We start from the raw sequence: 13,305 nt of genomic DNA on the forward strand, positions 1-13,305 counted from the left end.
AATACGTAGGAAACTGCATAAATTATACATACTTAAAAGAGTCGTGAGGCTAGGCATGTTTGGCCTGTTTGATATCCACTGGATATCCTCAAATATCCAGAGGATATTAGGTGGTATACCATATCCACAAAATTGAGGATTGCGGATATTGGGTGATATACTATATCCGCAATCTGCGGAGAGGATATGTGGATATCCATGGATATTGAGGATGTTGCCGCAGTCTAATGGGACCCGAGCCGTTGAGGAAACGCACGTTGGCATCGCACGATACGAGTGAATTGCTGGATTTGTTGCTCCGCAGCCGATGAAGTATGCTGCCGCCGACGACCGCCCCGGTTGATAGGAGCTACCCAGCTATGATGATCACGCCAGTGTTGTCGTATAGTTGTGGTTGACCGGGCAATAAATTGGCAAAATAGGCCTTGCTCACATAAAATGCCATCCGAGTAAACAGGCAAATTAGGAATTGGTTCATTCACTACTAGTGGTGGCTGCCATTCATCACATTCCGCCGCACGCTCCCATTGTTGAACTGCATCGGCAATTTGGCGCGCTTTTGGCTTCGGGATCCGATGATTCGCGGATTGGAGGTGCCGAAAAACCTCTTTTGGTCGAATAACATGTTCACATAGCTTGCATACAATCACGGGCGTGGTTGATGGCTGGTGAAAAAGCTGATGTTCCATAGTGGTAGTGGGGGTAAGTAATGAAAGAAAACAGTGGAGGATAACTAAGATGAAAGTGAGAGGAAAAGTAGAGTAGAAAGGGCAGGTAGGTTAGTGTAAGCAGAATTTTAATATAGGCCGAGGGATCGTTTCAGCCCCCGTTACCCCACCTGCAAAAACTATATATAGAATACGATGATCGACATAGTGCATTTCGGCCCGGGCCTTAGATTGACAGGTCAACCACTGATTCCCCACTTATGTAGGGCTGCCATTAGCCACATAGGCTGGCCCTCAGCTCACCTAGGCAGGGCAATCATCCCATTTCAGTCTTGCTTTGCCTATATAACCTATACAGATCGTTAGGGATGTGTGTGTTGAATCTCTGTGTGGGGGGATGTGTGTGAGGGAGAAGATGAGGGGTGGAGGATCTGTGTGTTGAATTTCTGTACGAGGCGGAGGCACATAGGCAGGGTCCTCGGCCCATTTAGGCATGGCAGTCATCCTATTTCAGTCCATTTCCAGCCATACAGAGCATTGACTGCCCACACAGGCTCAACACACCATTGGTCAGCCAGGCAGGGCATTCACTGCCTACACAAGCTTAACACGCCATTGGCCAGCCAGGCACGGCATTCATTGCCCACACAGGCTCAACACGCCATTGGCCGGCCGGGCAGGGCATTCAGCTCAGCCCAGGGCATTAATTAGCTACCAGGCATAGCAGTGATCCCATTTCAGTCTATTCTCGGCCCAGGCAGGCTCAGCAGCCCACTAGCCAGCTAGGAAGGGCCCTCAGCCTAATATGGGTTGAATGGCTGAATAAAATGAATATGGTGAGCAATATGAATATGGTGAGCAATATGAATGTGGTGAGCAATGTAAATGTGGTGAGCAACATGAATGGCTAAGCAACATGAATGGCTAAGCAACATAAATGGCATATATGGTGGGAATAGCTGAATAACATGAATGTGGTAAGCAACACGAATAGCTAAGCAACATGAATAGGTGAGTACCGTGAATGTGGTGAATAACATGAATGTGGTAAGCAATATGAATGGCTGAATAACTTGAATGTGGTAAGCAACACGAATAGCTGAGCAACACGAATAGCTGAGCAACATGAATGGGTGAGTACCGTGAATGTGGTGAATAACATGAATGTGGTGAATAACATGAATGTGGTGAATAACATGAATGTGGTGAATAACATGAATATGGTGAATAACATGAATATGGTGAATAACATGAATATGGTGAATAACATGAATAGGTGAATAACTTGAATGTGGTAAGCAACACGAATAGCTGAGCAACATGAATGGGTGAGTACCGTGAATATGGTGAATAACATGAATAGGTGAATAACTTGAATGTGGTAAGCAACACGAATAGCTGAGCAACATGAATGGGTGAGTACCGTGAATGTGATGAATAACATGAATGTGGTGAATAACATGAATATGGTGAATAACATGAATAGGTGAATAACATGAATATGGTGAATAACATGAATAGGTGAATAACATGAATAGATGAATAACGTGAATGTGGTAAGCAACATGAATAGCATATATGGTGTGAATGGCATATTTTTAGGAATAGCTAAATAACCTGAATGCTATATATAGTGTGAGCAACGTGAATGTGGTGAAAAAAATCAATGGCTGAATCCTATGAATGGCATATAATGGGAATGGGGAGTGTTGTATGGCTGTAGTGCCAAGCCTTTCTTGCTCCCCATCAAAACATCTCCCATTTTTGATCACCCTCCACCCCACATATATATATTCATATAGCGTAAAAAGTGGCTAAGATATATAAAGCGATCTATATTATAACCTCTATAAATTTCAGATCGATCAGAGGTCTGTAGGCCTCGGCAGTAGGGGTGCGAAGTTTACATGAAGTCAAGATGCGACCCGCTTATCTTATCGTGGTGACCAAGTGGCTGCCTCAGGCCCCGGTCGCACCTCCAGATTCCCGCACCCCATCAAAACATCTCCAAAAACCCGGCATTTTCAATCACCATTTTCTCAACAACTAGAGGGCTGTGCATACTCCGATGTCAATAGGGGCAAATTCATATATGCCATTTTAACTTCCTAAATTTTCAGAGCGATCCGAGGCCTCTAGACCTTCGCAGTCTAACGACGAAAAGAACCTGCAGTCTAACGACGGACCCACTTTTCCTCCCACAGTAAAGGGAAAACCCTAACCTGCAGTCTTTAAGACTGCAGGTACCCCCGTGGGATAGGGCCCGACCTGTCGTAAGAGCACTAAAAGGCCAAGTATTAAGCAGATGATAGAGGACGCTGTAAGTTAGAGCTCCCTCTCTATTATTTATAAGATACTTATACTACTAGGCAAAACATGCTCCGAAAGCTATGGTCTTTACCCAAGATGAATGGGAGCACAAAATTCTAAGACTCCTCGCCATGTCACGACTTCCTTTTCAATTTATTAAACATCCAGAGTTCCATGACCTTATTTCCTTCGCGCGCCTTACACCATAGCGGCCTAATATTCCTACTGCAAAAACAATTCGCGCCCGGCTACGAGGATTTGTAGCGGAATAGCAACAGAGTATCCTACGACAACTACCAGGAGACTCAAAGCTCTCACTAGCATTAGATTGTTGGACGTCTCCCTTCCAGCAAGCGTTTATGGCAGTAACCGGCTACTTCCTCGATAATGACTGGGAGTATCGGGAGGTTTTACTTGGCTTTGAGCCTCTTTCCGGTACCCATTCGGGTCTAAATCTTAGTGAGGTACTAATGAGGCTCCTTCAACAACACGATATTACAGACCGAGTGCTCGCAATTACCACCGATAATGCGTCAAATAACAATACCTTGATCAACTATATAAACGAGGCTATCCAGTCACTTGAGCTAAGTGACAGCTCTACTATTATACGCGTTCCATATATAGCACATGTTATCCAGCTTAGCCTAAAGGATCTCCTTGGTCAATTGAAAGCAAATCCAAAAAACGAGGTGGCTGAGACAGAGTGGTCTGAATCTCGTAACCAGTCTCTTCGTGCGACGTAGCAAAAAAGAGAGATTATTAACACGTTGAATAAGGTAAACACCTTCATTTTACTTTTCTTATATTTACTAATTCATCTATTAGATACGCAGCCTAGCGATTTATATCAATAGCAGTCCTCAGCGTCGAGAGGCCTTCTATAATCTTCAAACAGAAGAGCCAAAACATGTTCCTATCCAGGATGTAAAGACTCGCTGGAATTCGACTTTTCTTATGCTCCGGCGCGCAAAGCGGCTACAGTCTACCTTTGATGAGTTCTGTGAGCATTACGGCCAAGAGCAATTTGCCCTTAGAGCAGAGGAATGGCGCCAGGTTAAATATCTGCTTTGGATCACACAACCATTCTTCAAATTCACATCCCTTCTCTCGCAGACGAAAGATGTGACAATTCATCTCGTCTTTAGCATCTACAACAAGCTCTTTAACCATCTAGAAAAGTCAATCCGGCAGCTTCATCGAAAGACAGTTCCTTGGAAGCAGCTAATGTTAGCTGCCCTTCATACGGCTAAGGGAAAGCTCTCCCAATACTACAGTATGACTGATCAGATCCCGGGCGACCTTTATACAATTGGCACAATCGTTACACCGCAGCAGAAGCTACAATTTTTCTCTACTAAGGACTGGGATAATGAATGGCGTACACGGTATCGCAACAGTCTTGAAAATTACTTCGAACCCTATCAACGGCGGCTTTTAAGCGCCCAGCCATCGGCTAAGGCTCAGACATCAGCTTTAGCTATCTTAGAGCTTGAAATGATTTGTGAACTAGAAGCGCCTCAACTATTAACAACTAGCCAACACAATGAGCTTTCGCAATATCTTGATAGCGGTATATAACATAACAACTGATTTATTACATTCGTAACTAACGTTTCTAATAGCAACGGTCCGTTCTGGTCCTCGCATCTTCTGGAAGGAGCACCAGCATGAATTTCCAGCGCTTGCAAGCCTTGCCCGCGACGTTCTCTCAATCCCCGCTACTGGTGCAGGTGTAGAGCGGCTGTTTAACTCTGCACGGGATATCTGCCATTATCGCCGAGGCTCCCTTAACCCTACGACTATCTAAGACCTGATGCTATTCATGTGCACATCCCGGTTCGATTTTGAGGATAAACAAAGGGCAATAATTAATGAGTATCTCTTATATAAAGAGATACAGGCAGCTAGTGAGGAAAGGGATACCGAGGCGAGCGGATTTGACCCAATTAGTGACGACGAGGAAGGAGGAGAGGAGGGTTCTATTCGGATACAGTTACCTAATCAAGCTCCTAGTGAGCGAAGCCAAGGTAAGCGGCGACTGAGTGTTAGATCTACACTAGAAGAGGGCAACAGAGATGACGATAAAGATATAAGAGATGTTCCACTACCTGACATACAGCAGCGTACGTCAGGTAGGGTCCGGAAACGATCAAGACTTCTTGATGGATATGAAACACCATGAGTAGTTCTGTAGCAGAATTTGATATAAAAACAGAGCTCTTTTATCTGATCTATATAACATCTATTGAATATTCTCTATAGTCTAAAGATGTAAGCGAAATACTCAAAAATACAGCTTAAATCTACATAAAATATACAGGCCACGAGTCCCTACTGTTTGTCACGTTTGACTACCCGCGGGTAACCCGCGGGTGACCCTCACGAGGGTCGGACCTAACCTGGACCCTCGCTACGGGTGAGAATGTCGGACCCTCGACCCTCAAAACGAGGGTCTGAGGGTGACCCTCGGAGGGTCACCCGCGGGTAAGGGCGAGGTCTAATCGCAACTGCATCCCTAGGGGACTCTTCCCCTAGGCTGCTTCGCAGCTTCTCCTGCAACGTTGGCAGTAGCGAGTTTTCCAAAAATTCCCCTTCCTTGGGTGCGTAGTCTGGTCGACGACTCGGCGCATCCGCAGGGTTATTCTTACCTAGGCGATGCTCAATCACAAAATCAAAGGCGGCTAGCTTCTCAGCCCACCTTGCCTGACGCCTGTTCAGCTCCTTCGTCGTCATGAAGTAGCGCAGGTTGGCATGGTCAGACAGCACTACGACGGGAAACTTGCTCCCCTCCAAATAGTGTCTCCAGTGCTTAAACGATTCAACAATCGCAAGCAGCTCCGAATCGTGCGTTTCGTAGCGAGTTTCCGCCCCTATCATTTTCCTCGAGAAATATACGATAGGGCGCCAGCGGCCTTCGTGGTCCTGCTGGCTCGCTATCCCTACGATTGCGAACCCCGAAGCATCGGGTTCGATCCTAATCGGTTTATCAGGGTCGAAGTGTGCGAGGACAGGCGCGCACGTAAAGCGCCGCTTTAGTTCCTCGAAGGCCTCTCTAGCCTCTAGTGTCAACTAGAATCCCTGGGTGCGCTTATTCAAGCCTTTCACCCCTCCAGTCTTCTTAGTTAGCGCGGATAGCGGCGCCGTAATGCGCGAATATCCTTCGATGAATTTCCGATAGAAATTCCCGAAACCCAGAAATGCCTGGATATCAAAGACAGACTTTGGTTCTAGCCATCCTAGGATATTCTGAATGCGCGCAGGTTCCATAGATACCCCCTCGGGTGATATCACGAACCCTAAGAAATTGACAGACTTCGTGTGAAATGCGCACTTCGACAGTTTAGCGTATAGCTTAAACGTACGGAGCCTCTCTAGCACCATTCTCACATGTCGAGTGTGCTCTTCCTCAGTTTGCGAATATATAAGAATATCATCGAGATAAACCACACAGCAAACGTCGAGCAAGTCACTCAGTGCGCGGTTAATGTACGACTGAAAGGTCGCAGGTGCGTTAGCCAGCCCAAATAGCATGACTGTATACTCAAAATGTCCGTAGCGGGTACGAAACGCTGTTTTCCACTCATCACCTTCGCGAATACGAATCCGGTGATAGGCGTCTTTTAGATCTAATTACGTATAGATCTTCGCACCTGCGAGACGGTCCATCGTCTCGCCTACCAAGGGTAACGGATACCGGTTCTTTATCGTTAACTCGTTCAAACCCCGGTAGTCTACACATAGTCGCAGCGAGCCATCCTTCTTCGGCACGAAGATAATAGGCGCTCCAGCTAGACTCTGAGAAGGCCTAATCCAGCCTCGCCGTAGACACTCGTCTATATACTCTCTCAGAACTGCGAGCTCTTTCGCAGACAGAGGGTAGATCGGCTTATGCGGGGGTTGCGCACCCTCTTTCATATCGATCGCATGATCATGATCCGCATTCTCAGGTAGTCTTTCTGCGTTCGCAGGATTAAACACATCCTCAAACTCCGCATACTGCATAGGGAGCGCTCCTCCACCCGTTACCGCAGCAAAGAACGGAATCGCCCTCTCCCCAGCGAGGAAGCGAGGATACACCGCTAGCGCATTTGCCCCAGAAAAAATATCTGTCATACAGGCGGCCGCAGTTATCCTTTCCGCACCCCGATACGAAGTGCGATAGCGCCAGGTGCGCGTTCGCCAGCAGATATCTAGATTAACATCTGTTAACCAGTCCATACCGATGATCATGTCGAACCCCGACATATCAACGGCCTCGCAGGTTAATTCGTGGTTTCGCACCACGCCTGCGCTATCACGCATCTCTAAATCTAGATCGTGCGCGCCGTACGACTGGACATCATATCCGTCCATCGCAATAACAAGTCGAGGGGGCGTAGCACTATCTTCGCAGTGCTGCTTAGCCCAGCGCTGATAGACAAAACTCCGCTGAGCTCCACTATCAATCAACGCCCTTGCGAGTTGAGTTCCCTCGCGGGTCGACACTTCGACCTCGCACTCAAAGGCCCATTCGCTTCGCCTCTCTATCTTTAAGCCTAATGCTGCGGCGAACCCATACATTAGCTTTAACCATTTTTTGTCTTAGGTGACTGATCTATAGGTGCACTTAGACAACTGTGTGCATAATACCCCTTTTTCTGGCAGTGGTGGCAAGTGATGTAGGGGTGCGAGGTCGCACTCGTGTCGAGGTGATCCTCCCTTTTCCGTTTAAAACCCCTGTTTCTTTCATCACTACCGCTATTAGAATTCTTTTCATGGTTCCGGCCCCTGCGAGCCATCCCCGCGGGCCGTGGTCCCGTGTTCGATTTCGCACGGGTGCCCGAATTATCGTTTGTAATTCGCGAACTAAGGTTGGCATCATTTTTGCTCTCAAACCTAGTCGCTTCATTTTTTGTTGCTCGCTTCCTTTCTAGGATCTGCGATTCAACAGTGCAAAGGTGCGCGATATAGCCGTCGTATGTTTCTGGCTGTTCCGGGTATTTCATGGCCTCGGATCGCACCTGTTCTTGCACCTTCGCCCATAGGTGTTCCTTGCGATGTACGTCTCCGTACGGGTGTCGTAGGCGTCGATAGATCCCATCTAGCTGCGTTGCAAATTCACGAACACTCTAGGTTGGTTTCTGATACGCTCGGTGATAATCTCGCACAGCATCGCGATAGATACTTTCGGGATCGTTAACGAAGCGTAGGCAGAAGTCCTAGAATTCTTCCCAGGTCGGCTGTCGGGTGAGCTTCTCAACGTGAGATTGCCACTCGTTATGTCTGTCGTCCGCGAGGTACTGCGAAGCTGCGAGCACCTTGTGCGGCGAATATACGAACCAGACAGGGTGCGTATCGAAGTAGTTACGCAGCCTATTCTGGAACGTGTCGTATTCCTGGGTCGAGCGACCGTGGAACGTTTTGATGCGAGTATCCTCACGAGGCGCGTGAAGTCTGGTAGCCTCAATACGCCGCAGTGCGAGGGTCTCCGGGTCGAGATCCTCGCTACGAGTCTCATCCTGCGAGGGGTTGTTTAACCCTTTGAGTTTCTGGATGATTTCTCGTTTCTTTTTCTCTGCTTCCTTCGCAGCGAGCTCCTTCTCGAGCTCTTCCAGGGTCAGATTTTCGTAATCAACCTCCATGTCCACCGTACTGTGAGCGGTACCTTCTTCGGAGGAAGTGTCGTGCCGCGCAGGTTCACTCTGCTGAGTCGGCACACCGATATCGATCGGGAAATCATCGTCTCCTTCGATGACTAGGCTCGGGTTCTGGCTTCGCGCCTGGAAACGGGTACGGTGAGGGTGCGACATGGTTGCGAAGGTCCTTCTATCGGGCAAATCCGAAGTGTTTTGAGCGATTAGAACTGTAAGACCCCGTTACGAGGGTCTTGGGACTTAGGTGGATTCGGGCAATAGAATGGAGAAAGCAGTAGACAGGTTCAATGCTGAACTAATCGCTGGAGTCCAAGACTCCAGCCTCTGAACTGTTTATATACAAATGTGGGGTCATGTGAGGTCATGAGCCCTCGCATTGTGGGTCTCAGCCCTGGGTCTAGTTCGCACCTGCGAATTGGCCATCTCGCAGTCTCACATAGACTGCGAGATATATATCGTCAGACCTGCTTAGTACTTGGGTCCTGACAAGAGGGCCGGGCGAGGGCAGGCAAGCATCCGCCCTCCGCCCGCGAGGGTCGGGCGGAGGGCCGGAGATGTCGGCCCTCTAAATGTTTTTAACGAGGTCTAGCTCTATAGATCTATTTCACAAGCTGAAGGTCTCTAATACGCGAAGCCTACGAATGAGCTTGATCTACTACTCGCTAGTAAGCCTCCTACACCAGTTTCTGAGCTCACTCAGTATCTAAAGGGTGGTAAGTGGTGTAAGAAGATTACCAGGTCAGGGGTGATTAGACCTTGACATTTCCCGCGGGACTCCCACCATGGGACTGTCCATGGGCCTCCCATGGGACTAAATTTTAACGCCATGGGAGTGGGTCCACGGGACTAGACCCCCTATGGGAATTCCCATGGGACTGTAAACAATGCAAACATTAGCTCTCTCGCGACTTCTTTGAATTATGCATTTCTTGGCTGTTTTTTATGGTATTTCATTTACACTGGCCTTTTTATAAATAATATGTGATCTCATGTTAACAGGTTACATTCAAATTTTACTATAATACTAATACAAAACAAAGTCTTCATCCTCTCGCCTAGGCCGTTTCTGGCCTCGATTTCTTATTGCCATCCTTGTCTGGGTATCACTTTCCACCGGCATTGGTGGTAGTTGGTTATCTTCATCATCCTCGATATCTAAAATCGATACCGTACTCTTCCGTCTCTTTCTAAGGGCGCGTTGGCTTGTGTTCTGAACAACTGGTTAGGGTTGCGTCTCGCTAGTTAGCTCTTCCTCGTCGTCACTAATCGTTTCTAGGTTTTCCTATAGAAGACCTGCCTCCCTATTCTCTTCCGTGGCCTGTTTTTCTTCGCGAGTATAGACTCGATCACCCGAACCAATCTCTTCTTGCTTAATCTCGAAGTTTGAGATACAGCGAAACATCATTAGATCTTGTATAGTAGAGGCATGAAGGGACCCACGTCGATAATGGCAGAGATCACGAGCGGAGTTAAATAGGCGCTCTACACCAGCGCCTGTCGCTGGAATTGAGAAAACATCCCTTGCTAGACAAGCTAGTGTTGGATATTTGCCTTGGTGAGCCCGCTAATACTGACAAGGATCAAGATCTTTCTGTCGTCCTATATAGAATGTTAATATAATAAACATTAAAGTAGAGAAGTAGTGTAGGGATCTATACCAATATTGAGATAATCACTAAGCTCACTTTTAAAGCTAGATCCCTAAGGCTCTGTTCGTAGAGGTCGATCCTTATAGAATAAAGCATTAAAATGACTCGCTGGTTGACTTGAATTGTCTGGTAGCGAAGGCACTGATAGAGACTGTTGCTGATATTTCACTAGATAACGCCGTAGTAACTCTTTATATTTATAGCGCCATTCATAGTTATTATCAGCCTAGTCTTTCTCCGAGAAGAATTCAAGCTTATGTTCTGGCGCAAGAATCGTCCTAATCGCGAATAGATGGCCATAAACTTGTTCTGTCTTATTATAGTAGATAGACAACTTCTCCTTTCCCGTATAAAGCGCGTGAAGTATTGCCTTTTTCTAAGCTACCCTCTTTCGTTAAAGCTGACGAATTGACTTCTCAAAATGCTCAAAAAGTACGTTATATACCTTAAAGACATTGTATATTGTGACATCTTTGATCTGCGATAGACCGTTTGTCCACTTGTAGAATGGCTAGGTGATCTAGAGAAGGTAATTAATCTGACGCCATTCTTCCGAATCTAGTTTGAACCTTAGCTGGTTATACTTAATACAGTATTGATCGAAGATCGATGTAAGACGCTTTGCTCGTCTTAACATAAGATATGTCGAGTTCTAGCGAGTTCGAACATCTTATATCGGAATAAGCTTCGGTTCTTCTGCTTAAAGGTTTAGGAAGGCATCACGGCGTTAAGGACTAGCATTAATAAAGATCGTAAGGCCACGAATCTATTTATGATATATTAGAGTATAATACTAGAAGTGATTTAGTTAGAAATTACCTTTAAAAGTGTGTATGAAATCCCTTACTGTTTTTGAATAGCACGGAGTGACTACTCTTAATCTTCTGACCACTGGCGGTCGGTTATGTCATTTTTGGGATCTACCCTTATAGAACCAAGGAGATCACGTAGGCTAAGTTGAATAATATGCGCGAGATAGGGAATACGAACGATTAGCGTTTGATCAGGCATTTCAAGAGAGTCGATCGATTGTTAAATACTTTTAACCATAGTACTGTTATTCGACGCATTATCAGTAGTAACTGCTAATACCCGATCAATAATACTATGTTTTTGGAGTAGCTTAAACACCGTAGCGCTAAGGTTAGTACCAGAGTGTGTTCCGTGAAGTGGCTCGAAGCCTAAAAGAACTTCACGAAACCTCTAGTCACAATCAACAAAATACCCCGTGATCGCCATAAAGGCCTATTGGAACGGTGAAGTCTAGTAATCAAGCGCAATTAAGAGCTTTGCACCTTCGGGTAGCGTTGAAAGAATCATTTCCTGTTCTTCCTTTACCATCGTCTGAAGCCGACGTCGTGTAGTCTTAGGTGAAAGTAATACTAGCTTTGAAGGGCAACGCTGGGCTTCTATAATCAGATCTTTAAAGTCCTGATACGCAAGGAACTGGAATGGAAGCGAAGACTTTGCAATTAATGTCACTTGCAAACGCTCCCATCGATTGTTATCAAAGACCTTTCTCAAAGTCGGGGTATATTGAGCCTATATTAGTTTAAGTAGGTATTAGTAAGTATTAAGTCTTAATTAGTAGAGAATAAATAGTTCATACCGCTGATTCTAGCGATTCTTGGATATTTTGTTGCCTTGGATTATTCTTCGAATTACGCTGGTGTCACGAAGAATTCAGGATCAATGATCCTGAACCGATTCTGCCGTGTTCCACCGCCTTTCGTAGTTCGTGTTTTACATTGTTTGATTGGAGGCCTCAGGCCTCAGGCATCACTACCTTAATTGTTTCAGCGTGTTGTTTCTTTCTTCTTCTTTCTTTCTTTCCCCATGTTTAGTATTCTAGTTGAATGCACTCTTTTTCATCAAGACTTGGCTCGTAACAGCTGGCATAGTCCTGCTGACATATGGCGCGTCATAGAATTGGTTCCATTTAAGGTTGACTGTGGATGTGGAAGTGTCTTTCCACACTTCCGACATAGAACCTTTGGCTCACCAGTAACAAAATGGGCGACTTGGTCAAAATTGTCCCAAACATCTAAGGTACGCTTCGCATCCTAACGGATCCTTTTCGTTGTCTCTTCCGCTTGTGTTTGTACCCACCATTGAATGAATTCGGCTTTATTCATCTCGGTTCGGATTACCCAGGTTTTCTGATTCGGAGGTCCACCACGTTCGAGGGTAATAGGAGCGGAATTAGGCGTAAGAAATTCAGACACTGGTAAAGAGGTCGTAGTTCGCTGGCTATCAAAGGTTTCGTATAAAAGCGATTGGTCGTCTGAGAAGATCGAGGTAAGATCAGGAGTATCGCATAAAAGCTAGGACGAAGGGCCAGCATTAGAAAACTAGCTCGGTTGAGACATATTGACTTAAACGAAAGGAATTAGAAGGAAAGAACTCACTCGGTAGAGATTATGTCTTGCGACCGTAGAAGACGCGATAGGGGTATAGTGTCAGATTGAGAGGGATGTTTAGATCTATCATAAAATAAGTAACAGCCCTATAGTAGAGAAGGATCTTATTGGTAGATTAGATGGGAATTCCTATTAGTCCCGTGGGAATTCCCATGGAACTCCCATTAGTCCCGCGGGAATTCCTATCTAGTCTGATTATTTGCTAACCATAACACCCCAGAGCTTAAAACCAAAGTTTTCAACTTTCAAATATTAAATCCCAAGCGTAACAGCCACATTACAATGTTTTAAACCGATATAAAGAAACAGAACAATTAAATAGAGAAGCAGCAGTTTAAAGAGATGATTCTTTGGCTGTAAATATATCGGAATTTAAAGTATAGTGAAGTTAAGGTATACTCTGAGTGAGATATATATTTCTACAATAGCTTCATTAGTCTACCTCTAACGAACCGTTAGTTTTAACCAAGTTTCTCTTCTACATGGTTTATAAATGGAATTAGTGGTAGGAAGTGATTTATCGTGTCTTTAATGAATTATTTTATTTATCATTCTCAAAACTAACGCTGAACATATTAAATCCATAAAACATAATCAAACAGCTATAAATAACGGTATTTAA

At 45.5% G+C, this 13,305-nt stretch overlaps 2 protein-coding genes across 2 annotated transcripts; both read right to left on the reverse strand.

Annotated features, from left to right (window-relative positions):
- Positions 1-224: 224 nt before the first annotated feature.
- Positions 225-689, reverse strand: N7529_001352 (uncharacterized protein; the record flags this gene model as incomplete). Its single annotated transcript, XM_057236883.1, has 1 exon — positions 225-689. The coding sequence occupies one exon, from the start codon at positions 687-689 to the stop codon at positions 225-227; it is 465 nt and encodes a 154-aa protein (XP_057101570.1).
- Positions 690-8,179: 7,490 nt separating this feature from the next.
- N7529_001353 (uncharacterized protein) lies at positions 8,180-8,770 on the reverse strand (the record flags this gene model as incomplete). Its single annotated transcript, XM_057236884.1, has 1 exon — positions 8,180-8,770. The coding sequence occupies one exon, from the start codon at positions 8,768-8,770 to the stop codon at positions 8,180-8,182; it is 591 nt and encodes a 196-aa protein (XP_057101571.1).
- Positions 8,771-13,305: the final 4,535 nt, after the last annotated feature.

This window comes from Penicillium soppii (assembly GCF_028829465.1).
Source record: "Penicillium soppii strain IBT 18220 chromosome Unknown utg000002l, whole genome shotgun sequence".
NCBI classification, from domain to species: Eukaryota; Fungi; Ascomycota; class Eurotiomycetes; order Eurotiales; family Aspergillaceae; genus Penicillium; species Penicillium soppii.